Here is a 26,391-nt window from a genome sequence, read left to right on the forward strand (position 1 = left end):
TTTAACCGACCATATCTTCCTGGTTGGCGAACGTTATTGTTCAACGACGCCATCATTAAACTCAAAATAATTTTACTAACAAAATGAAACTAGCTGCGTTGAAAACGGACATTTTTTAAAAAATTTTAATCACAACGACGTACAAAACGGAGCTTACAACATAACCTATTTTTTTGTCTGTAAACGCATAACACTACGTTAAACATGAATACTCACACCGAAAAACCCCGCCACAACGCGCGAGCCAGTTCGGTACTAGTTTAAATTATTATATATTTAATTATAAAAAAATAAATAAAATATAAATATTAAATCTATAAATATAAATATAATCGGGTAATTGCTAAAGATCAAATTCAAAGTTATCACGATTTATTTGGAAACCAATAGTCAAATTCCCGATAAAAAGGTTATTAATCTATCTACACGTATTTCAACAATTCAAAATTTTTTGCTTATTTAATTCATTGAATATAGACAGTTTTGATTTTGATTTTGAACAATAACAATATTTATTTTTCTATTTTCTTTTTACCATAAAATACAGATTTCTCATTATTAATGTGAACCTTAATCGTTAAGTTTAAATTTAAATTAAATTAATTGTCCATAATATTTACGGAGTACTATATTAAATAAGGTTACCATACATAGTAAAACGGATAGATCCCAATCCCAAACCACTATTAAAACTAAAAATTAAATTAAAGACGCGTATATATAAATACACCTATAGATACATACAAATATACATATATAATTTTCTTATACACAGCAATTGACTCTCTCTCCCTCCGAAACCGACTCTACTCCCTTCCCTTCAATCTTTCTTTTTTAGTTTTAAATCAACCGATTAAATTAACTTCGGAACCCTAATTTCCGCCAAAATCCCCAAATTTTTTTTTCCATCGCTTAAATTAATTCGTTTTTGCGAACACTTTTTTGTGATTCTCTTTCAATTAGTCTAGATCTAAACGTTTATAACAATGGTAGTTAACGGCCGTCCGTTAAAAAGAATGAAACGCCGAGTAACGGCCGATCTGAACGACTTTTTAACTTTTCCGGCCGGTGAAAACACCGCGACGGCTCCGTTTAGGACGAGCGTGAGAGAGTTCTTACTCCGGCACGCGTTGTTACCACCGCCTTCGTATCTTTTACCGCATCTGATGACGTGGCAGATATTATTTAGGGTTGGTGAAGAGAGGAGTGATTTGAATGATGATGCGTCTGTTATTCTTGATGTTGTTGAAGAAGATGTGATGAGATCTAGGTCGGTGTATTGTGATCAGTGCCGAGTTGTTGGTGAGTTAACTCAACTCGTGACCGAACCGATTTAGTTGACTCGGTCATTATATTATTATTTTCTAGACATATCTAAATTAAAAGTGCCAGCTGTATTGGCGGGATGTCTGGTGATTCATTAATGATAACAGTACCTTTCACCATCATTATATCATTGTATGAATTGTAATATAAATAAATAAATTTACATAATATAACATAATACTATAGTAAATACATACAATAAGATATTAAATTAATGTGGTTAACTAAAGTAAAATATATTCTCCCGATAAAAAATATATTCTCACGATAATAAAAAGTGATTAAAAGTCGGGGGTAATGTGGGGCATGTTATTAGGGGCACAGATATGGTTAGTAGTGACACATGAGTGGGCCGACTAGAACGACATGCGTGGGTTATATTCCATACGTGTGCGTCAATTCTCATCTAACAAATGTTACAATTATATTATTTTTATCTTATATATTATTCTTATTGTTTAACATAAAATACTTAAAATAGTTCAATTGAAATACGTTAAAATATTATTATATTATTTTATTGTTATTTAATTATATTTAATTTAATACAAAATGGTTTTAGAGAGAATTCTTTTGTTTAGTTATTTTCATTCATAATTCGACATAAAGTTTCTTTTTGTTATATATTAGTGTTTTTATTTTCTACTTTTTATGTTTTTTTGTCTGTCTCAATACAATGTTTTATTCTTGGATTGTGTCAATAACCTACTATGGTCCCCTTTGAAACAACAAGCTTTTGTAGACTTAAAGGCTAAGTTTGTAAATACAGATTATACGGAGTAAATAATAATATAATCGATAATTGATTGAAACATGAAGGGTGGAGCGGAAACCCGGTATGTGGGAAGAGGTACCATTTTATAATAAAGGGTGGTTATGGGGCATCCATTGGTGGCTACAACAACAAGTCTTGTCCTGGTTGTGCTGCTTCACTCCATTTGTCTGATTCAAGGTCTGCGTGCCTTTTTTCATAAATTTGTTTTTTCAACCTTCATTTTCTTAGTTTATTCTATTACTACGTATATTTTAAGCTTTATTCATATCAGCCCGCACTTAAGTGCTTTTAATAAAACTAATGATTTAGTGCTAAATAAGTGATTCAAAAAAATTACCTTATTAACATTTGACATGAATAAAAACTACAATATAGTTGGTTAGTAAGTAGTATTATTGATATAAATTAGGTGCTTAACGGTTAAGAGAGAATTCCAGAAGAACCTTTACTCGTAATAAATTGCAACCATAAAAAGGGGATGTTAATGGATGTCATATGGAGTTCAAAGCACAATACACAGTTATTGGTCATACAAATAGAAGTGTTTTTTTTTTTTATTTTTTTTTTTTTTTACAGTTTGCAAATTGGAAAATTTTGAATTATATTTACTTTTTTGTGTTCATATGTTCTGATGTTGAGCTTTTTGCAGGTGCAAATCATGCAATTATATCATGACTAGTGAAGATGTTGAGGACTGGATGTATAACCAATTGGAGGATACCAATCATCTGTTACATGGCGTGGTCCACGCAAATGGTTTCGGTCACCTTCTCAGAGTTAACGGACGAGAGGGTGGGTCCCGTGTCCTCTCAGGCACTCAGATTATGGACTTCTGGGATCGTATGTGCAAAGTTCTCGGAGTCAGGTTAGTAATCCTTTCATCACATAATTCGGTTTTCAAATTTTAAACGTATCGTTTCTAATTATTTTATCATTCAGACATGTGAGTGTTACGGATGTGTCGAAGAAATACGGTTTGGAGTTTCGGTTGCTTCATTCTGTTGTTAAGGGTAATCCTTGGTATGGCGATTGGGGCTACGAGTTTGGTGCCGGAAGTTACGCTATTACACACGACGCTTACCAGAATGCAATTGAAACACTAGCAAATGTGCCTTTATCGACGTTTACTTTACAAGGACGTAAACCTAGAACACACGTACAGGACTTGATCGCGTTTTACCAATCTTTATCAGAGCGAGAACTTGTAACCATTAAAGACTTATTCCGATACTTGACTTCTTTATTACACGATACTGGAAAAGATCACAAAATCAATTTTGGTACTGGAAAGAAGGCTAGACCACTGGAATCTAGGTTGATATGCGTTTGGAACGCGGATGATATTGTACGTGTCGAGGAAGCCATGTTTAGAGTTTTGAGAGCAGTTAGTGGGTCATCATGGGTCAATTGGCGTTCTTTGCGTGGGGCCGTTTGCAGAGTGGGCCCACTTGAACTCGTAGATCATTGCCTCAAGGAACTAAAAGGGAAACAAGCATCTGATAATATGGTGGTTGCCGCCCGACCAAATCCAGAATCGGGTGCTCTTGAATATAGGTTAGTGCTTTTTTACTGATTTTGTTTTTTATTACATTGTTTATGTTAGGAATTATATATCACCACCCAATTATATCGTTTTGTATTTCTGGGCCACTCATATTTGAAAATGATTTTATAGGCCACTCAAGTTTATCTTTTCGTGTTTATAGGCCGCCCATGTTTGAATCTGATTTTGTAGTCCATTCAAGTTCGTGTGTTATTCCCATACGCACCAAATCTGTCTAAAATCTCAAGAGAAAATTATAAAAAATAACACAAATAATCAAGCTTTTCGTAATTAACATTATTTATATAACGATTAGTTCTTACCAAATACAGTATTTGCGTTTTTAATTAGTTTTTCAAAGATCTTTTAGTCAGATTTGGTATGTATGTAACATGATAATAACTTGGACGGGCTCCCGATATATAACCCCTTTATGTTAAATGTGACTTAATGTTTTTTTTACAATTTTTGCAGGCTTGAGCCTGGTAGCTCGCCTCTGGTTTCTGATACTAGTGATCATGCAATTGCTATGTGCCCATCTGAAGAGCATTTGCTGCGAGATTTACGATACTTATACGAAGCGTTACTCCATCCTCGATCAATGGTTAATCACGTGCCTATCACAAAGAGTGACGCAATGGTAAACTCAGCAATGAAACTTCTCGATTGCAAGCAGTTTGTGAAAAACTACCACCCCGAACAGTTTTTTGCAAAACGAAACCCTAGCTCGTTAGTTCTCTCATGTAAACCCGAACTCATTGAACAAACCGAAGAAATTTCCGTAAACGTACCTCCCGAACACATAATCCTTTCGACAAATGCCACCATTCATGACTTTAAAGTCGAAGCAACGAAGGCTTTTCAAGAAGTGTATTTGATTCTGAGAAGATTTCATGCAGAAGAGCTTGTTGGATATAGAGGTGTAGATGATTCCACCCAAATCAAGCTTCTGATCGGGTCAAACGTCGAGGCGGTTAGTCTTTGTGGAAATTGTTTCGGGAAAAACGGACTAAGTAAGTTCCGAATGGAACGAGGGGAAGAAACGTGGACCATGGATTGTAGTTGTGGGGCCAAGGATGATGATGGAGAAAGGATGCTAGCGTGTGATGTGTGCGGTGTATGGCAACACACTCGATGTGCGGGTATTCGTGATTGTGATATGGTCCCCGGGAAGTTCGTTTGCTATAAATGTGACCGAGTTTGTGTTGGTGGTGGTGATATGGTGAAGGGGAACTACTTTCATGGTGGTGGAAAGGTGGATGTGAGTGCGAGTGCGGGTTATCGTGGTTCGATGCATCTTGGTGGCTGATTTCTTTTTTTTTTTTGCCTGATGTTGTAAATTTTTTGGTATCTTTAATGTTACCTTTCAGGTTTTGGTGCTTGAGGTGGTCTGAGGTCGAGAAAAAATGTCTAAATGTTTAGACTTGGATATAGCCTCTTGTTAGAATAAAAGATGTAGCCATCGATGTGTCTTTTATATTGTGAAAAAAAAAAAAAAAAAAAAAAAAAAACACACTTTAAATAAAACACTGAAATCTACTCCATATTCTAACTACAAATCTATAGTATTAGCAGAATCTAAAGTATTACGGAGTAGCAGATTGTATATACAAATTTTTTTTTTTCTATAAAAAAAAAAATAACTTACTAATGAACTACAAAAACAAAACAACCAAATCGAGCCAGGCTTACAAAAAACCGTAAACAAGAACCAATAACTAACTTGGAATCAAGCAAAAACAATTTCCAACACGACAAAAACAAAACGACAAACTGAAGGGGACAAAAAAACAAACACCACTTAGACCACATATAACGCACATTTTTCTCTTCTATACCATCTACATGTCATCACAAACGCCTGTAGTTGGACGTTTGTGGGCGTTTCTCTCGGGGAGTTAGTCAATGTCATCAAATTTTAATACGTCACTCGCAAATTTTCTACAACCTCTCAACAAACGCGCACCATTTACAATTACATCATTCCCCGACCAGTGTCATGTTAGCGTCATAACTCAAAAAGTACCCATCTTCCACTCCATGTAGACGTCACCATTATCTATGATTTTAGGGGATGTAAACAAACCAACATCCTAAGAAAACAAATCTTAATCGAGAACTAAAAACAACCAAACTAAATTCACAAGCCATCAATGTTATCATTCTCTAACTCGGGTTCTTTTCACCTTTTTAGGCTTGGGAAACGCCTTGGAGTTTAGTAGCTTAACTTCAACCCGAGAGCTTTCAAAACCTTTCATAGCCTTCTAGAAATTACCCACAAACTTACCCGAAGATGAACCAATCCCCTCTCCATCTTGCACACCCGAAGGAGAAGCAAAAAATGCTTGCGTCACTTCACCAAACGTGAATCATCGTCCAAATCCTATTTACCCAGAGAAACACTTTTACCTTCCATTTTTGGAATTGAGCTTCTTCAACCCCTTCCCAATCTTGACACCACAACCCGAATCAGCTACCAATGATTGTTTTTTTTTTTTTTTTTTTTTTTAACTTTGGTCCACGCAGCCCGACAAGCCGCTGCACAATCTTCTCCCCTACATCGACACACCTTAATACTTCCATCCTTTCTACTGTCACATCAAATTGCTTTGTACACATAGTAAACTATAACTACATGTCTGTTAACAAGTTGTATGATCAGTCGTGCGTTGCTGCAACCACCAATCTACTATTTATTGGAAACCTTTTCTTTTAGTATCTAAATAAGTATATATTTTCATAAAAATATTTTAAAGTTAATAAGATTAACATACCTAAGAAACAATAATGTGCACATATTACAATTGTAAAACAACGCAAATCTACTATTTATTGGAAACCTTTTCTTTTAGTATCTAAATAAGTATATATTTTCATAAAAATATTTTAAAGTTAATAAGATTAACATACCTAAGAAACAATAATGTGCACATATTACAATTGTAAAACAACGCAGTGTCCTTTTTGTTTTTTTCTTTTGATTATATACTAACTATTTATACATATGACATAATGTTTGTCTTATCGAACAATATATATATGATATATATATATATGATATATATATATATGATATAATGTGGCTAAAAACGTGTACTTTGATCTTGGATCAGCACCATAACTTTAGCTCTGATACCATATTTAAAAATGATAAACTGAATATTATTGTATTGAAATTGATGCTTTCATCAAAGCTAGTAGCCCTATTTATACTATGAAAATACAAGTGTTACATATATTAATTTAGGCAAGGAGCCTATGAAATTTGTTAATTATAGCATATGTTGGTGTCTTGATCAATGGAAATGATGAGTTGTCTCTGATCCTTCTAATTTATTATTTCTTTTTTAATAGTATGTCTAATGAAAATTTGATATAAAATGTGATTTGCACCTAAAACTTTTTTTTTTTTTTTTTGAAAAGCAAGCAAAGTAATTTTATTGATATATATTGGAGTCAATTACAAGGACCTATAAAACTATACAATGAAACATAAAGTGTAGGATTTACATAAAGAGCTAAAAATATTTAGGACAAGGATCCGCTACGAACCGCGGCACTTAAAGAATAAGCTGGGGGGAAGCAACCAACAGTACCGCTACCGCGATGACAAAGCCGATCACAACCACCCATTTGGCCAAGTGCGTAGCGGAGGCCAAGATCCGAAATATTTTAGCTATTATCATGTGGGCTTCCGGAGGTATGATGATTCCGTAGTTAGCCAATACCCATTCTTTGCGTGTTCGAGGAGATGTAGAATGATGGGTTAATTATCCATTGGTGCCATTCGATTGTTTCTTTTTTAGACCTTTTTGAGATCCATGCGAAGGTTTGTGATTGTATTTCAGCTAGGATGGTGGCGTCGTTCCATTCTTTTTTACTAAAAACGTTGGCGTTTCGGTGTTTCCAGATTATGTACGTAGAGGCCCATTTGGTGGCTTGCCAAATTGAGGTGCCGGTATGTGTGGAAGCGAAGCTTTGGTTATTTGTTGTAATGTCATTTATGTTGGTTAGGGTGTTATTGGGGAGGTTCCACCAATGTAAGATAGAATTCCAAATCGATGTTGTTCTTGGACAGTGAAATAGTACATGTTCAATGGACTCTACATGTAAGTTACAAAGTGGGCAAAGAAGTGTGTCGAGGTCAATGCTACGTTTGTCGAGTTCGATTCTTGTTGGGATTCTTCCATTTATTACACGCCATATGAAAATGTTGATTTTGAGGGGTATGAATTTGTTATTAGGTGTTGCAAGTGTGGTGTAGGAGTTGGCGAGTTTTTGCTTGTCGAGAATGTGGGATAGTGACTTGGTTGTGAATATACCTGATGGATCGAGATTCCACTTCCAAGTGTCAGGATTTTCGGAGAGATTGATGGATGCTACAAGGGAGTTTAATTCCGTCAATTCAGTGAGAACGCGGCCTGTGGGAGCACGTGTCCAGTTCCATGAGCCGGTAGTGATGGAGTTGATTAAAGTGAGTCTATCCGATACCGAAGCATGTTTGTTTGCTTCGAGCATAAATAGTCTTCGAAATAAGTTACAAAATTTTTCAGTTCCGCACCAGCTTGTTAGCCAAAATTTGGTGTTGGTTCCGTTTCCGATACTTTTGTTGAAGGAGGTGGAGAAGTTGCTTCCGATGTCATCCGCTATTTTTCCTGCTTTAATAATCTCGTTCCAAATTGTGCTACCTGAAACTTTCCTAGAAAAATCATTAGTACATACCCCACCCCCCGCCCCGTAGATGCTCGATATGATTTTTACCCATAATGCATTTTTTTCATTGAGAAATCGCCACCACCATTTACATAGTAGTGAAATGTTTTTACAAAATAGGGATCCGATGTTCAGTCCGCCTTTATCATATGGTGATAGGATTTGTTCCCATTTTATCCAATTTATTTTGTGTTAGCTTGGACTCGTAATGGTTTGACATGTATGTCGTACACTCTTATTGCAAACGAGATCGGCTTAAACGTGCAGAATTAATCAACAATTTTGTTGTTGGTCACCGGGACAAGTTTATACAAACTATACTTACACAACTAATTAATCAGGATAGTTCAAAAGATTAAGATAGATTATTTTTTAATCCTAATTATAGCACCCAAAATCTTACACATGATAATTAAGGATAAGTTTTTCATCGATAATAAATTCATAGCATAATCTGTGGTGTAACAAAACGACATGCTACAATAGTATAATTTGATAATTAAGATGAAACAAAAATAACAGACTCAGTTCGAAAATGATAAAACTTATTGATATATGGATTCAGCTCTAACAAGGATATTGACATAAACATGGAGCCACGGGCAACATAGGTTCGATGCACTTTCCCGATCCGTTCTTGAACCGTTTATAACAGCGTTCGCTGCAACAGCCGGTGAGACAATTGTGGTTGCATAACCCACTAGTAACCTTGCAAATCTTTGTGGTATTTGGCCTTAGCTTTGTTGTTGTGTTGGCCTCTGACGGTGTTTGCTCCTCGTATCCGAAAACTTGAATGTATAACAATGATCAAAAACAGATGTATTTATTAAATGTCATAATTAAGTCCAAAATGTTAGTCATAAAATTCAATTAATCGAAACAAAATTAGATTTAATTACCATGAAAACATGCAAGAAGTAGGAGGACCATGATGACTTCTTGAGGGTGTGTTGATGTTTTGACCAATAATCCCATTGATATGATGAGTTGAAGATGTATTAACACAGGTTTAAATAAAATTAATAGTAGTGATTTATTTTGTCTTATAGAGTTATAAATATAGCTGGCATGGCCTACACATTCTATCTTTTATAAAAAGTATTTAGATTCGTAATCTTGTATTTGCTTTTCGGTGCTAAAACAACATCCTGTTTTCGGTGCATTGCTCCCAGTCTTTTAGCTCATGTCCCAATGTTGCTACCTCTGCTTTTACTGATTTTTTTATTTTATTTTTACAATCTTTAGTCGTTTATGGTAAGGTGGTGTTTGTTTTTCATATTGAAGACCTTATTATAGCTTATGTCTGCGGGCGGGCAGACATTTCTATTGCAGATGGTTTGTTTTCTTGAAGACATAAGACAAAAAAACATCTTCAAATGTCTTCTAATTTGAAGCTCTCAAATACTGCTTCTAACTTCTACAGACATTATAATCAGCTTCACCCTATGCAATTATCTTTCAACTTTTTACCCGTCTCTTCCAACCCTTCCCACCAACCTACCCACTTTCATCGGCGGACCACCTCTGGCGGCACCACCTCCGGCGGAATAACCTTCAACGACACGACCTGCGGCAGCAATAAATCGATAATTTTCTTTTGCTGATCAGTTCCTTTTGACTTATTATAATGATGTAACCATCTCAGTTTAACCATCTTTTTTTATGGTAAAAGTTATCGGCCAGAACATTACAAAGGACAAGATAAATGTTAAATAAGGTGTTTATCAAATATAAAGAAGTCCTGATTTTAATTTTGATTTTGACAAATGAAGAACATGAAGAAATCAAGATATATGGTGAAGGACTGAGATGATTTATAACGATATACGGAGAAGATACAAAAAGAGGGATAAATATATTTAGATATTGGCATATTGCAAGAATGAGAATTGGAACTTGTGGTGGAAGAACCAATGTATTAACTAAAGACATACAAGTGGATGATATGTAATATACGTGTAAAACTAATAACCTTGTCAAAAAAAATTACAGTATATTCTTTTTAGATAAACTATATAATATGCTTCGAATTCTATATTTTTATTTATGGATCACCTAATTATATTACTAGTATACATGTAAATGTTTGTGTTAATAGTGAATTTTATTTATTTATTTTCTTATTTTGGCAAAATAAACGTAAACTCATATAATCTGGAGACAGAATTAAGTTATTTTGCAGATGTAAAAACAAACAGTTTTCAGTACTCTATATACAGACCTTCAGACCACATCTTCTCTACAGACGTGGTCGGCAGACCTTCAGACAAAAACATCTTAAAAAACAAACAGCACCTAAATGTAAGTTAATGTTTCTTTCAACTTTCGAAGACTCGAACCTGGTAGCTCGTCTCTTATTTCTGCTACCGGTGATCATCCAAATCCTATGCACCCATCTGAAGACCATTTGCTGCGAAATTTACGATACCTCTACGAATACTCCATCCATCTCGGATCCATTGTTAATCACGCACCTATTAAAAAGAGTGACGCAATGGTAAACTCAGCAATGAAACTTCTCATTGCAATTTGCAAGCAGTTCATGAAAACTACCACCCTGAACAGTTCTATTCAAAACAAACCCGAGCTCACCAGTACTCTCTCATGTAAACCAGAACTTATTAAACAAACAGAAGAAATTTCTGTAAATGTACCTCCCAAACACATTATCGTTGGATATAGAGTTGTAGATGTATGGCAACACACTCGATCTGCGGGTATTCGTGATTGTGATATGGTGCGCGGGAAGATAGTTTCCTGTAAATGTGACCGTCTTTGAGTTGGTCGAAACTCGAAACGATCTTTGTGGTGATGGTGGTGATATGGTGAAGGGGAGCTACTTTCATGGTGATGGAAAGGTGGATCTGAGTGTGAGTGCGGGTTATAGTGGCTCGATACTGATTTCTTTTATTTATTTACTGTATTTATTTATTTATTTGTTATTATTATTATTATTATTATTATTATTATTATTATTATTTTCCCTGATGGTGTAAATTTTTTCGGTATCTTTCATGATACCTTAGGTTTTGGTGATTGAGGCGATCTAATGTCGAGAAATTTTTTTTTGACATAATTACGCTCCTCGTCCATGTGGTTTACTTCAAAATACACTCCTTATCCTTTTCTCGTTTTTTTTTTGCTTTCCTCGTCCCTGTGGTATTAACTTACTACATTCCTCGTCCTTCCGTCCAACTGTCGCCACTTTCAGCCGTTAAGTCAAATCATGTGCAAAGCATGTGAAGGTATTTTAGTCTTTTTATATATTTCTTACCAAGATCTGGGTTTATTTCCTTGTCTCCATTTTCATTCTTTTCTACGGAGTATTTTTTTTTTTTTTTTCTTAACAAGATCTGAACCCTAATTTGTACTCTCACAAAATCATTCAATCAAACATAGACTCATCATCACTATACACTCCATTTTACGATCCCAGCACTCCATCATCGTGATCTTCATCATCACCGATTATTTAATGGTTGTATGGCGGATATAAAAAAACAGATCTTACCGTAGTTTTAAGGATGTTCTGGCGACCTCAGTTCGTGTCCAGAAACCTCTTGTCCGTCTCCGGCGACTTCTTGGTATAACAACCCGTCCTAATCCATCTGGACGAATACATTACAATTGGTTACATCGCGAGGTACTTGACCTCTATATGATACATTTTTCAATCATTGCATTCGTTTTTAAAAGACAAACTTTCATTTACATTGAAAGTTGACGGCATGCATACCATTTCATAATATAACAAACTATAATTGACTTAATAATAATCTTGATGAACTCAGCGATGAAATGTCCCGCTCTTATTGATTAAAAACGTTCCATATTAATTGATTTCGTTGTGAGGTTTTGACCTCTATATGAGACGTTTTTCAAAGACTGCATTCATTTTTAAAACAAACCATAACCTTTATTTCATAAATAAAGGTTTAAAAAGCTTTACGTAGATTATCAAATAATGATAATCTAAAATATCCTGTTTACACACGACCATTACATAATGGTTTACAATACAAATATGTTACATCGAAATCAGTTTCTTGAATGCAGTTTTTACACAATATCATACAAACATGGACTCCAAATCTTGTCCTTATTTTAGTATGCAACAGCGGAAGCTCTTAGTATTCACCTGAAAATAAACATGCTTTAAACGTCAACAAAAATGTTGGTGAGTTATAGGTTTAACCTATATATATCAAATCGTAACAATAGACCACAAGATTTCATATTTCAATACACATCTCATACATAGAGATAAAAATCATTCATATGGTGAACACCTGGTAACCGACATTAACAAGATGCATATATAAGAATATCCCCATCATTCTGGGACACCCTTCGGATATGATATAAATTTCGAAGTACTAAAGCATCCGGTACTTTGGATGGAGTTTGTTAGGCCCAATAGATCTATCTTTAGGATTCGCGTCAATTAGGGTGTCTGTTCCCTAATTCTTAGATTACCAGACTTAATAAAAAGGGGCATATTCGATTTCGATAATTCAACCATAGAATGTAGTTTCACGTACTTGTGTCTATTTTGTAAATTATTTATAAAACCTGCATGTATTCTCATCCCAAAAATATTAGATTTTAAAAGTGAGACTATAACTCACTTTCACAGATTTTTACTTCATCGGGAAGTAAGACTTGGCCACTGGTTGATTCACGAACCTCTAACAATATATACATATATATCAAAGTATGTTCAAAATATATTTATAACACTTTTAATATATTTTGATGTTTTAAGTTTATTAAGTCAGCTGTCCTCGTTAGTAACCTACAACTAGTTGTCCACAGTTAGATGTACAGAAATAAATCGATAAATATTATCTTGAATCAATCCACGACCCAGTGTATACGTATATCAGTATTGATCACAACTCAAACTATATATATTTTGGAATCAACCTCAACCCTGTATAGCTAACTCCAACATTCACATATAGAGTGTCTATGGTTGTTCCGAAATATATATAGATGTGTCGACATGATAGGTCGAAACATTGTATACGTGTCTATGGTATCTCAAGATTACATAATATACAATACAAGTTGATTAAGTTATGGTTGGAATAGATTTGTTACCAATTTTCACGTAGCTAAAATGAGAAAAATTATCCAATCTTGTTTTACCCATAACTTCTTCATTTTAAATCCGTTTTGAGTGAATCAAATTGCTATGGTTTCATATTGAACTATATTTTATGAATCTAAACAGAAAAAGTATAGGTTTATAGTTGGAAAAATAAGTTACAAGTCATTTTTGTAAAGGTAGTCATTTCAGTCGAAAGAACGACGTCTAGATGACCATTTTAGAAAACATACTTCCACTTTGAGTTTAACCATAATTTTTGGATATAGTTTCATGTTCATAATAAAAATCATTTTTCCAGAATAATAACTTTTAAATCAAAGTTTATCATAGTTTTTAATTAACTAACCCAAAACAGCCCGCGGTGTTACTACTACGGCGTAAATCCGGTTTTACGGTATTTTTCGTGTTTCCAGGTTTTAAATCATTAAGTTAGCATATCATATATATATATATATATATATATATATATATATATATATAGAACATGTGTTTAGTTGATTTTAAAAGTCAAGTTAGAAGGATTAACTTTTATTTGCGAACAAGTTTAGAATTAACTAAACTATGTTCTAGTGATTACAAGTTTAAACCTTCGAATAAGATAGCTTTATATGTATGAATCGAATGATATTATGAACATCATTACTACCTCAAGTTCCTTGAATAAATCTACTGGAAATGAGAAAAATAGATCTAGCTTCAAAGGATCCTTGGATGGCTTGAAAGTTCTTGAAGCAGAATCATGACACGAAAATAATTTCAAGTAAGATTTCCACTCGAAATAAGATTGTTATAGTTATAGAAATTGAATTAAAGTTTGAATATGATTATTACCTTGTATTAGAAAGATAACCTACTGTAAGTAACAAAGGTTTCTTGATCTTGGATGATTACTTGGAATGGATTTAGAAAACTTGGAAGTAAACTTGCAATCTTGGAAGTATTCTTGATTTTATGAAACTAGAACTTTTGGAATTTATGAAGAACACTTAGAACTTGAAGATAGAACTTGAGAGAGATCAATTAGATGAATAAAATTTAAGAATGAAAGTGTTTGTAGGTATTTTTGGTCGTTGGTGTATGGATTAGATATAAAGGATATGTAATTTTGTTTTCATGTAAATAAGTCATGAATGATTACTCATATTTTTTGTAATTTTATGAGATATTTCATGCTAGTTGCCAAATGATGGTTCCCACATGTGTTAGGTGACTCACATGGGCTGCTAAGAGCTGATCATTGGAGTGTATATACCAATAGTACATACATCTAAAAGCTGTGTATTGTACGAGTACGAATACGGGTGCATACGAGTAGAATTGTTGATGAAACTGAACGAGGATGTAATTGTAAGAATTTTTGTTAAGTAGAAGTATTTTGATAAGTGTCTTGAAGTCTTTCAAAAGTGTATAAATACATATTAAAACACTACATGTATATACATTTTAACTGAGTCGTTAAATCATCATTAGTCGTTACATGTAAATGTTGTTTTGAAACCTTTAGGTTAACGATCTTGTTGAATGTTGTTAACCCATTGTTTATTATAACAAATGAGATGTTAAATTGTTATATTATCATGATATTATGATATATAATATATCTTAGTATGATATATATACAGTTAAATGTCGTTACAACGATAATCGTTACATATATGTCTCGTTTCGAAATCATTAAGTTAGTAGTCTTATTTTTACATATGTATTTCATTGTTAATACACTTAATAATATATTTACTTATCATTTAACATAATTAACCAAGTGTATAAATATCTTAATATGATTCATATGTACCTAGTAAGACGTTGTTATAACGATAATTGTTATATATATCGTTTTCGAGTTTCTTAAATTAATAGTCTCATTTTTATGTATATAACTCATTGTTAAAATACCTAATGAGATACATACTTATAATAAAATCATGTTAACTATATATATAACCATATATATGTCATCGTATAGTTTTTTACAAGTTTTAACGTTCGTGAATCACCGGTCAACTTGGGTGGTCAATTGTCTATATGAAACCTATTTCAATTAATCAAGTCTTAACAAGTTTGATTGCTTAACATGTTGGAAACACTTAATCATGTAAATAACAATTTCATTTAATATATATATAAACATGGAAAAGTTCGGGTCACTACAAGCGAATCGAATGCAACTTCTTTTGAAATATGTCATGAATGACTCCAAGTAATGTCTCTAAAATGAGCAAATGCACAACGGATTTCTTTCATACCTGAGAATAAACATGCTTTCAAGTGTCAACCAAAAGGTTGGTGAGTTCATTAGTTTATCATAAACAATCATTTTCATTAATTTAATAGACCACAAGATTTTTATTTTCATTTCTCATAAATATACGTCCCATGCATAGAGACAAAAATCATTCATATGGATTGAACACCTGGTAACCGACATTAACAAGATGCATATAAGAATATCCCCTATCATTTCGGGAAATCCTTCGGACATGATAAAAACGAATTCGAAGTACTAAGGCATCCGGTACTTTGGATGGGGTTCGTTAGGCCCAATAGATCTATCTTTAGGATTCGCGTCAATTAGTAGATCGGTTTACTAATTCTTAGGCTACCAAGCAAAAGGGGCATATTCGGCTTCGATCATTCAACCATATAATGTAGTTTCGATTACTTGTGTCTATTTCGTAAAACATTTATAAAAGCGCATGTATTCTCAGTCCCAAAAATATATATTGCAAAAGCATTTAAAAAGGGAGTAATGAAACTCACAATCCAATATTTTGTAGTAAAAATATTCATACGACGAAACTGAACAATGCAGGGTTGGCTTCGGATTCACGAACCTATATCATTTATATATATTAAAACACATAATGAACATATAATGGTAATTAAACCAGTTTATTTATATGTTACTTACTTAGATTAATAATGTATTTATTATTTCATATGTTATATATGTATATGTTATTTTAAAACAATAATTAATAATTCATTTTAAATTGTAACTTAATCATTTTCATAATAATAATTGTAATCATAATGATAATAATAATGTTACTAATAATAATAATGATAATAAAAGTACTAATGATAATACTAATAATAATCTAAATGATAATACTAATAATAAAAATAATGATAATAATAATAATAATAATAATAATAATAATAATAATAATAATAATAATAATAATAATAATAATAATAATAATAATAATAATAACAACATTAATAATAATGATAAAAATATAATGTTTATAATAACCATACTTAAATCATAATTAAATTCATACTTATGATTATAACAACTATAAGTTCATTCCTTATTATTATTATTAAGCTCATAAACGAGATCGTAATCATAGTCATATTATCTTTATAAACTTCTTTATGTCCATAAGCATACCTATATACTTACTATTTTTACTCTTTAGCTACAATCATGTTTATTAATCTTATGGTATATCTAATTATACTTTAATGAAAAGCACTATAGATTTATATGATTTTATTATCATCCTTATTATTTTTATAGTAATAATAATATTAATTGTATTAACAATACCAATAATTATTTTCTTCATATTAGTAATAATCTAATAACAATAATAACTAATAATAACAACAACAACAACAACAACAACAATAATAATAATAATAATAATAATAATAATAATAATAATAATAATAATAATAATAATAATAATAATAATAATAATAATAAAAATGATTAATAAGTAAACTACCTCAATGAAGTATCCTTTAAAAAAAATGCCCAAGTTCGGGTTTGAACCCGCGACGTCCCGCTAACCCGTTAACATCCTTAGCTACTCCTCTGATCACGCTTTTCTATCCTAATCACCATCATCATCATTTTAATATTTCAACACCATGATATCTATATAACCCGATTTCATTTTCATCTATATATCCCGATGCATATCATCATCATTCATCCTCTCATCGTCATCACATAACCCAATCATCATAATTATTATACTCATCGTCACTGTACCATCATGTTATTGTCATCATCACCGCATCTCCTTCTTCGTGATCATTATCATATTAATTATCATCTTTTTCATCACATCATCTCCTTCATTGTAATAGGAATGGAAACAGAATATGCTACAGTGAACCTAAAGGAAAAGAAAAGAACGTAGTAGCAGGTCTGGGCTCGAAGGTTTGAAGCTGAAACAGAAGCATTACAGCGGCAGTGGTACAAGCAATGATGGTTGGTGGTTTTATCGAATAACTGGGAAGGAGAAACAGCAGTAGAAGCTACTGTAGTAGCAAGGTTTGGGCTTCGATTAACACAGAAAAAATACAAGTGGGTTTAGGTACGGCCCATGTTGAAATCAAAAGCCCAAGAGTAAACCGATCCAATAATCAATTATGTGGATTTGGCCTGGTAATCTTAAAACGGTAGTAGAAGTGGATTTAGGAAACAATACTCGGTCCTCATCATTTTGAAAGAAAAGGAAAAATCATTTCATTCTCACCAATATCGTTTATCATCCTCGTGATCTCATCATCATCCTATATCTTCATAAACCAGTTAACATCATCATGCTTTATCATCTAACGTCATGGAACGAGTTCATCATTATCATAATTATCTTATTTCTTTCCTCTATCCTAACTATCAATTCGTTCAAAAAAAATCGATGGAAGCTTTTCTTGTTGTTATGATTACATGATATGGTCCAAACAATAAAATATGTATGAGGCCCACTCTACCCTCCAATGTTTCCCATCAATTGCTTGGATTAGGTATATGCACTTGTTAGTCAAAAGAAAAGGGAAAAAAATAAACAAAAGAGAAAAGTGTACGTGATAATGGGTGTACTCCTAGACTCACTTTCCATTATCTTTAGATATCTCCATTTGCATTTCATTTTTATTGTCATCCTCTCTTCTACCAATGTCATCGCCAACAATGAGGAAGAGAACAAAAAATAAAAAATACGCAATGGTAGCTTGGATTATAACCTTATGCAGACTGCATATTCAAATACATAACAACTGTGTGTGTTAGAAGTTTAATCGAATAACAGTAACAAGGATCGAGTTGAAGGAGATGACCGTAGAGTTCAATCGAAGCAGGAAAGAAAAATATAGGAATAAGCTGCAGTTTATTTATCAATCATCATCTTTGCTCATCACTGTGACATCATTCATCTTTACGAGTACAAGATCATGGCTGCAATCCTCGAATTAAACAGATACAATTATGTCGTGAGTGGTGATGGGTTCCTGATCATAACAGAAATAGAAGTATACCTTCAATATTATTCACGAATCAATAAAACAGAAATATATTTCGCGTATAGCAGTAGGATTGATCATGGTTTAGAGGAGGGTGGTTAAATGGTAGTTAAAGGGGTGACGGTTTTATTTTGAGTTGGAGACGAACAATGAAACCATAAACAGAGATGATGAATGATGGTGTTTCATTGATGGTTGTTGTCGAATGATTGCTCGATGAATGATGGTGTTTCATTGATGGTTGTTGTCGAATGATTGCTCAAAGAAGGAGTGGGTGATGATCATGGTGAGTTTGATGAACCGTTGATGATGATTCTCAATAGTTACAAGGTGGCGTTTATGATGGTGGGTGCTTGAAAATGTTGGTCAAATAGGGTGGTGGTGATATGGCATGTTCAAAGGTGGTGGAAGTGGGTTTTGATGAGCTCGTTCGATCGGGAAGAAAAAGAAACGAAAGAAGGAGGAAAATAAGGATGATGATGGTGGTTCATGAGTTGGGTTTGAACAAGAATCACAAACGGCAGCAGCAGTGACATATTGATGAATGTTTGGGTTTGTTCCTGGGTGAAACAGCATCAGCTTAACGAATGAAGCAGAACAGGGATCGAATACATGAGCAGTTTTGGTTATGGTTCGATGGTTGTCTTGGTTATTGAGTTTTGTGGTGATGGTTAATCGAGAGTGGTGGTGGTTAATGGTTGAGGTGGTTGGCGATGGATGGCGATTATATGGTGGTTGATGATGGTACAACCGATTATGAAGTAGTGAAGAAAAGGGTGGTCAATACGTTTGTTGATTGAGCATATAGATTCCTCCTCATTTATATATGAATTAAATTAAGGATTACTTATTATAATAATAATCATAATCAATACACAGTATTCAATATATATTGATTCACGGGTTTGTAACAACATTCGATATAATATAGATATAAGTACCCACATGCCATTAATCATAACATAATATACATAAAGTAGCAGCCTTCAAAATGGATTGTTGTGCCGACACTATTAATCTTTTAAATTAGGGACTGGTAGTTCGTACTCCATTGTTAGTCAGTGGCGGATAAAAGTCTTCGGAGAAATCTCAAATTTTTAGATTAACTATATTTATTTATTTTGGTCATTATGGTATAAAATTCGATCATTAATTTATTAAATAAAAATTACATCAACTGTCCCTCTCATTTCTGGGTAAAATATAAAAAGTGTTGAAATTTAACAAATAGTTCCTAAATACATTTTTAATAAGCCTAAAATTTATAGAACTCATTTTCGTATCACCGTTTATTTTAAAATTACATAAGTTTGAATTTAACTTGCTTAATATCAATCGAAACATCAAACGAGTATTACAATCATTTAACATTTATTTTTAATATAATTTATTTATATATAGAGATATATTTTAAATAATAATTATTATAATATCCTATTTTTATTTTATTAATTTTTAATAACAACAACATATAATACTTCAAATTATATTTCGAATTATTATTTATATATACATACACACATATCTATTTACAATTAATTGTTCGTAAATCGTCGAGAGCAGTCGAAGGTCAATGCATTCATGTAAACTATTTCAAAAGTTTTGAGACTCAACATTACAGACTTTGCTTATCGTGTCGGAAACATATAAAGATTAAGTTTAAATTTGGTCAAAAATTTTCGGGTCGTCACAGTACCTACCCGTTAAAGAAATTTTGTCCCAAAATTTGATTGGGGTGGTCATGACTAACAATAAAAATGTTTTCATGATGAATATGAGTTGATAAATAGAGTTTTATCATTATTGATTAATATAGATAAAACGATTCGATTTAGTGAAACGTACGAGTGAAGCTATCACAAAAAGGGTGAAATGAGTAAATAGGAATTCGTCTTAACTTTTGACGTAGTCACGATTGAATTTAGAAAGTAAGGTGCGTTGAAATGTCCCATTCTTATTGATTAAAAACGTTCCATATTAATTGATTTCGTTGCGAGGTTTTGACCTCTATATGAGACGTTTTTCAAAGACTGCATTCATTTTTAAAACAAACCATAACCTTTATTTCATAAATAAAGGTTTAAAAAGCTTTACGTAGATTATCAAATAATGATAATCTAAAATATCCTGTTTACACACGACCATTACATAATGGTTTACAATACAAATATGTTACATCGAAATCAGTTTCTTGAATGCAGTTTTTACACAATATCATATAAACATGGACTCCAAATCTTGTCCTTATTTTAGTATGCAACAGCGGAAGCTCTTAGTATTCACCTGAGAATAAACATGCTTTAAACGTCAACAAAAATGTTGGTGAGTTATAGGTTTAACCTATATATATCAAATCGTAACAATAGACCACAATATTTCATATTTCAATACACATCCCATACATAGAGATAAAAATCATTCATATGGTGAACACCTGGTAACCGACATTAACAAGATGCATATATAAGAATATCCCCATCATTCCGGGATCCTCCTTCGGACATGATATAAATTTCGAAGTACTAAAGCATCCGGTACTTTGGATGGGGTTTGTTAGGCCCAAAAGATCTATCTTTAGGATTCGCGTCAATTAGGGTGTCTGTTCCCTAATTCTTAGATTACCAGACTTAATAAAAAGGGGCATATTCGATTTCGATAATTCAACCATAGAATGTAGTTTCACGTACTTGTGTCTATTTTGTAAATCATTTATAAAACCTGCATGTATTCTCATCCCAAAAATATTAGATTTTAAAAGTGGGACTATAACTCACTTTCACAGATTTTTACTTCGTCGGGAAGTAAGACTTGGCCACTGGTTGATTCACGAACCTATAACAATATATACATATATATCAAAGTATGTTCAAAATATATTTACAACACTTTTAATATATTTTGATGTTTTAAGTTTATTAAGTCAGCTGTCCTCGTTAGTAACCTACAACTAGTTGTCCACAGTTAGATGTACATAAATAAATCGATAAATATTATCTTGAATCAATCCACGACCCAGTGTATACGTATCTCAGTATTGATCACAACTCAAACTATATATATTTTGGAATCAACCTCAACCCTGTATAGCTAACTCCAACATTCACATATAGAGTGTCTATGGTTGTTCCGAAATATATATAGATGTGTCAACATGATAGGTCGAAACATTGTATACGTGTCTATGGTATCTCAAGATTACATAATATACAATACAAGTTGATTAAGTTATGGTTGGAATAGATTTGTTACCTATTTTCACGTAGCTAAAATGAGAAAAATTATCCAATCTTGTTTTACCCATAACTTCTTCATTTTAAATCGGTTTTGAGTGAATCAAATTGCTATGGTTTCATATTGAACTCTATTTTATGAATACAAACAGAAAAAGTATAGGTTTATAGTCGGAAAAAATAAGTTACAAGTCGTTTTTGTAAAGGTAGTCATTTCAGTCGAAAGAACGACGTCTAGATGACCATTTTAGAAAACATACTTCCACTTTGAGTTTAACCATAATTTTTGGATATAGTTTCATGTTCATAATAAAAATCATTTTCCCAGAATAACAACTTTTAAATTAAAGTTTATCATAGTTTTTAATTAACTAACCCAAAACAGCCCGCGGTGTTACTACGACGGCGTAAATCCGGTTTTACGGTGTTTTTCGTGTTTCCAGGTTTTAAATCATTAAGTTAGCATATCATATAGATATAGAACATGTGTTTAGTTGATTTTAAAAGTCAAGTTAGAAGGATTAACTTTTATTTGCGAACAAGTTTAGAATTAACTAAACTATGTTCTAGTGATTACAAGTTTAAACCTTCGAATAAGATAGCTTTATATGTATGAATTGAATGATGTTATGAACATCATTACTACCTCAAGTTTCTTGGATAAACCTACTGGAAATGAGAAAAATAGATCTAGCTTCAAAGGATCCTTGGATGGCTTGAAAGTTCTTGAAGCAGAATCATGACACGAAAACAATTTCAAGTAAGATTTCCACTCGAAATAAGATTGTTATAGTTATAGAAATTGAATTAAAGTTTGAATATGATTATTACCTTGTATTAGAAATATAACCTACTGTAAGTAACAAAGGTTTCTTGATCTTGGATGATTACTTGGAATGGATTTAGAAAACTTGGAAGTAAACTTGCAATCTTGGAAGTATTCTTGATTTTATGAAACTAGAACTTTTGGAATTTATGAAGAACACTTAGAACTTGAAGATAGAACTTGAGAGAGATCAATTAGATGAAGAAAATTGAAGAATGAAAGTATTTGTAGGTGTTTTTGGTCGTTGGTGTATGGATTAGATATAAAGGATATGTAATTTTGTTTTCATGTAAATAAGTCATGAATGATTACTCATATTTTTGTAATTTTATGAGATATTTCATGCTAGTTGCCAAATGATGGTTCTCACATGTGTTAGGTGACTCACATGGGCTACTAAGAGCTGATCATTGGAGTGTATATACCAATAGTACATACATCTAAAAGCTGTGTATTGTACGAGTACGAATACGGGTGCATACGAGTAGAATTGTTGATGAAACTGAACGAGGATGTAATTGTAAGGATTTTTGTTAAGTAGAAGTATTTTGATAAGTGTCTTGAAATCTTTCAAAAGTGTATGAATACATATTAAAACACTACATGTATATACATTTTAACTGAGTCGTTAAGTCATCGTTAGTCGTTACATGTAAATGTTGTTTTGAAACCTTTAGGTTAACGATCTTGTTGAATGTTGTTAACCCATTGTTTATTATAACAAATGAGATGTTAAATTGTTATATTATCATGATATTATGATATATAATATATCTTAGTATGATATATATACAGTTAAATGTCGTTACAACGATAATCGTTACATATATGTCTCGTTTCGAAATCATTAAGTTAGTAGTCTTATTTTTACATATGTATTTCATTGTTAATACACTTAATAATATATTTACTTATCATTTAATATAATTAACCAAGTATATCAATATCTTAATATGATTCATATGTACCTAGTAAGACGTTGTTATAACGATAATCGTTATATATATCGTTTTCGAGTTTCTTAAATTAATAGTCTCATTTTTATGTATATACTCATTGTTAAAATACCTAATGAGATACATACTTATAATAAAATCATGTTAAATATATATATAACCATATATATGTCATCGTATAGTTTTTACAAGTTTTAACGTTCGTGAATCACCGGTCAACTTGGGTGGTCAATTGTCTATATGAAACCTATTTCAATTAATCAAGTCTTAACAAGTTTGATTGCTTAACATGTTGGAAACACTTAATCATGTAAATTACAATTTCATTTAATATATATATAAACATGGAAAAGTTCGGGTCACTACAGTACCTACCCGTTAAATAAATTTCGTCCCGAAATTTTAAGCAGTTGGAGGTGTTGACGTATCTTCTGGAAATAAATGCGGGTATTTCTTCTTCATCTGATCTTCACGCTCCCAGGTGAACTCGGGTCCTCTACGAGCATTCCATCGAACCTTAACAATCGGTATCTTGTTTTGTTTAAGTCTCTTAACCTCACGATCCATTATTTCGACGGGTTCTTCAACGAATTGAAGTTTTTCATTGATTTGGATTTCGTCCAATGGAATAGTGAGATCTTCTTTAGCAAAACATTTCTTCAAATTTGAGACGTGGAAAGTGTTATGTACAGTCGCGAGTTGTTGAGGTAGCTCCAGTTGGTAAGCTACTGGTCCGACACGATCTATAATCTTGAATGGTCCAATGTACCTTGGATTTAGTTTCCCCCGTTTACCAAATCGAACAACGCCTTTCCAAGGTGAAACCTTAAGCATGACCATTTCTCCAATTTCGAACTCTATATCTTTTCTTTTACTGTCCGCGTAGCTCTTTTGTAGACTCTGGGCGGTTTTCAATCTTTGTTGAATTTGGATGATTTTCTCGGTAGTTTCTTGTATTATCTCCGGACCCGTAATCTGTCTATCCCCCACTTCACTCCAACAAATTGGAGACCTGCACTTTCTACCATAAAGTGCTTCAAACGGTGCCATCTCAATGCTTGAATGGTAGCTGTTGTTGTAGGAAAATTCTGCTAACTGTAGATGTTGATCCCAACTGTTTCCGAAGTCAATAACACAAGCTCGTAGCATGTCTTCAAGAGTTTGTATCGTCCTTTCGCTCTGCCCATCAGTTTGTGGATGATAGGCAGTACTCATGTCTAGACGAGTTCCCAATGCTTGCTGTAATGTCTGCCAGAATCTTGAAATAAATCTGCCATCCCTATCAGAGATAATAGAGATTGGTATTCCATGTCTGGAGACGACTTCCTTCAAATACAGTCGTGCTAACTTCTCCATCTTGTCATCTTCTCTTATTGGCAGGAAGTGTGCTGACTTGGTGAGACGATAAACTATTACCCAAATAGTATCATAACCACTTGTAGTCCTTGGCAATTTAGTAATGAAATCCATGGTAATGTTTTCCCATTTCCATTCCGGGATTTCAGGTTGTTGTAGTAGACCTGATGGTTTCTGATGTTTAGCTTTGACCTTAGAACACGTCAAACATTCTCCTACATATTTAGCAATATCGGCTTTCATACCTGGCCACCAAAAATGTTTCTTAAGATCCTTGTACATCTTCCCCGTTCCAGGATGTATTGAGTATCTGGTTTTATGAGCTTCTCTAAGTACCATTTCTCTCATATCTCCAAATTTTGGTACCCAAATTCTTTCAGCCCTATACCGGGTTCCGTCTTCCCGAATATTAAGATGCTTCTCCGAACCTTTGGGTATTTCATCCTTTAAATTTCCCTCTTTTAAAACTCCTTGTTGCGCCTCCTTTATTTGAGTAGTAAGGTTAGTGTGAATCATTATATTCATAGATTTTACTCGAATGGGTTCTCTGTCCTTTCTGCTCAAGGCGTCGGCTACCACATTTTCCTTCCCCGGGTGGTAACGAATCTCAAATTCGTAATCAATCAACAATTCAATCCACCTACGCTGCCTCATATTCAGTTATTTCTGATTAAATATGTGTTGAAGACTTTTGTGGTCGGTATATATAATACTTTTGACCCCATATAAGTAGTGCCTCCAAGTCTTTAATGCAAAAACAACCGCGCCTAATTCCAGATCATGCGTCGTATAATTTTGCTCGTGAATCTTCAATTGTCTAGACGCATAGGCAATCACCTTCGTCCGTTGCATTAATACACAACCGAGACCTTGCTTTGATGCGTCACAATAAATCACAAAATCATCATTCCCTTCAGGCAATGACAATATTGGTGTCGTAGTTAGCTTTTTCTTCAATAATTGAAACACCTTCTCTTGTTCATCCTTCCATTCAAATTTCTTCCCTTTATGCGTTAATGCAGTCAAGGGTTTTGCTATTTTGGAGAAATCTTGGATGAATCTTCTGTAGTAACCAGCCAATCCTAAAAATTGACGTATATGCTTCGGAGTTTTTGGGGTTTCCCACTTTTCAACGATTTCGATCTTTGCCGGGTCCACCTGGATACCTTCTTTGTTCACTATGTGACCGAGAAATTGAACTTCTTCCAACCAAAATGCACACTTTGAAAACTTAGCGTACAGTTTTTCTTTCCTCAATACTTCTAGCACTTTTCTCAAATGTTCTTCG

At 33.1% G+C, this 26,391-nt stretch overlaps 1 protein-coding gene across 1 annotated transcript; it reads left to right on the plus strand.

Moving 5' to 3' along the window:
- The first annotated feature begins 800 nt into the window (after positions 1–800).
- On the plus strand, positions 801–5,119 carry LOC139893253 (PHD finger protein At1g33420-like). The gene is made up of 5 exons (XM_071876405.1): positions 801–1,302; positions 2,146–2,278; positions 2,751–2,966; positions 3,041–3,655; positions 4,119–5,119. Exons 1-5 carry the CDS (start codon positions 987–989, stop codon positions 4,951–4,953), a joined length of 2,115 nt encoding a protein of 704 aa, XP_071732506.1. The 5' UTR covers positions 801–986; the 3' UTR covers positions 4,954–5,119.
- Positions 5,120–26,391: the final 21,272 nt, after the last annotated feature.

This window comes from Rutidosis leptorrhynchoides, chromosome 2 (assembly GCF_046630445.1).
Source record: "Rutidosis leptorrhynchoides isolate AG116_Rl617_1_P2 chromosome 2, CSIRO_AGI_Rlap_v1, whole genome shotgun sequence".
Taxonomy (NCBI): domain Eukaryota; kingdom Viridiplantae; phylum Streptophyta; class Magnoliopsida; order Asterales; family Asteraceae; genus Rutidosis; species Rutidosis leptorrhynchoides.

Excerpts from the sequence above, each read along its gene's own strand:
- LOC139893253 (XM_071876405.1), top strand. The coding sequence starts at position 987 with ATGGTAGTTAACGGCCGTCCGTTAAAAAGAATGAAACGCCGAGTAACG. Across the intron at positions 1,303-2,145 it reads TGATCAGTGCCGAGTTGTTG|GGTGGAGCGGAAACCCGGTA; the intron begins GTGAGTTAACTC and ends TGAAACATGAAG. Across the intron at positions 3,656-4,118 it reads TCGGGTGCTCTTGAATATAG|GCTTGAGCCTGGTAGCTCGC; the intron begins GTTAGTGCTTTT and ends CAATTTTTGCAG.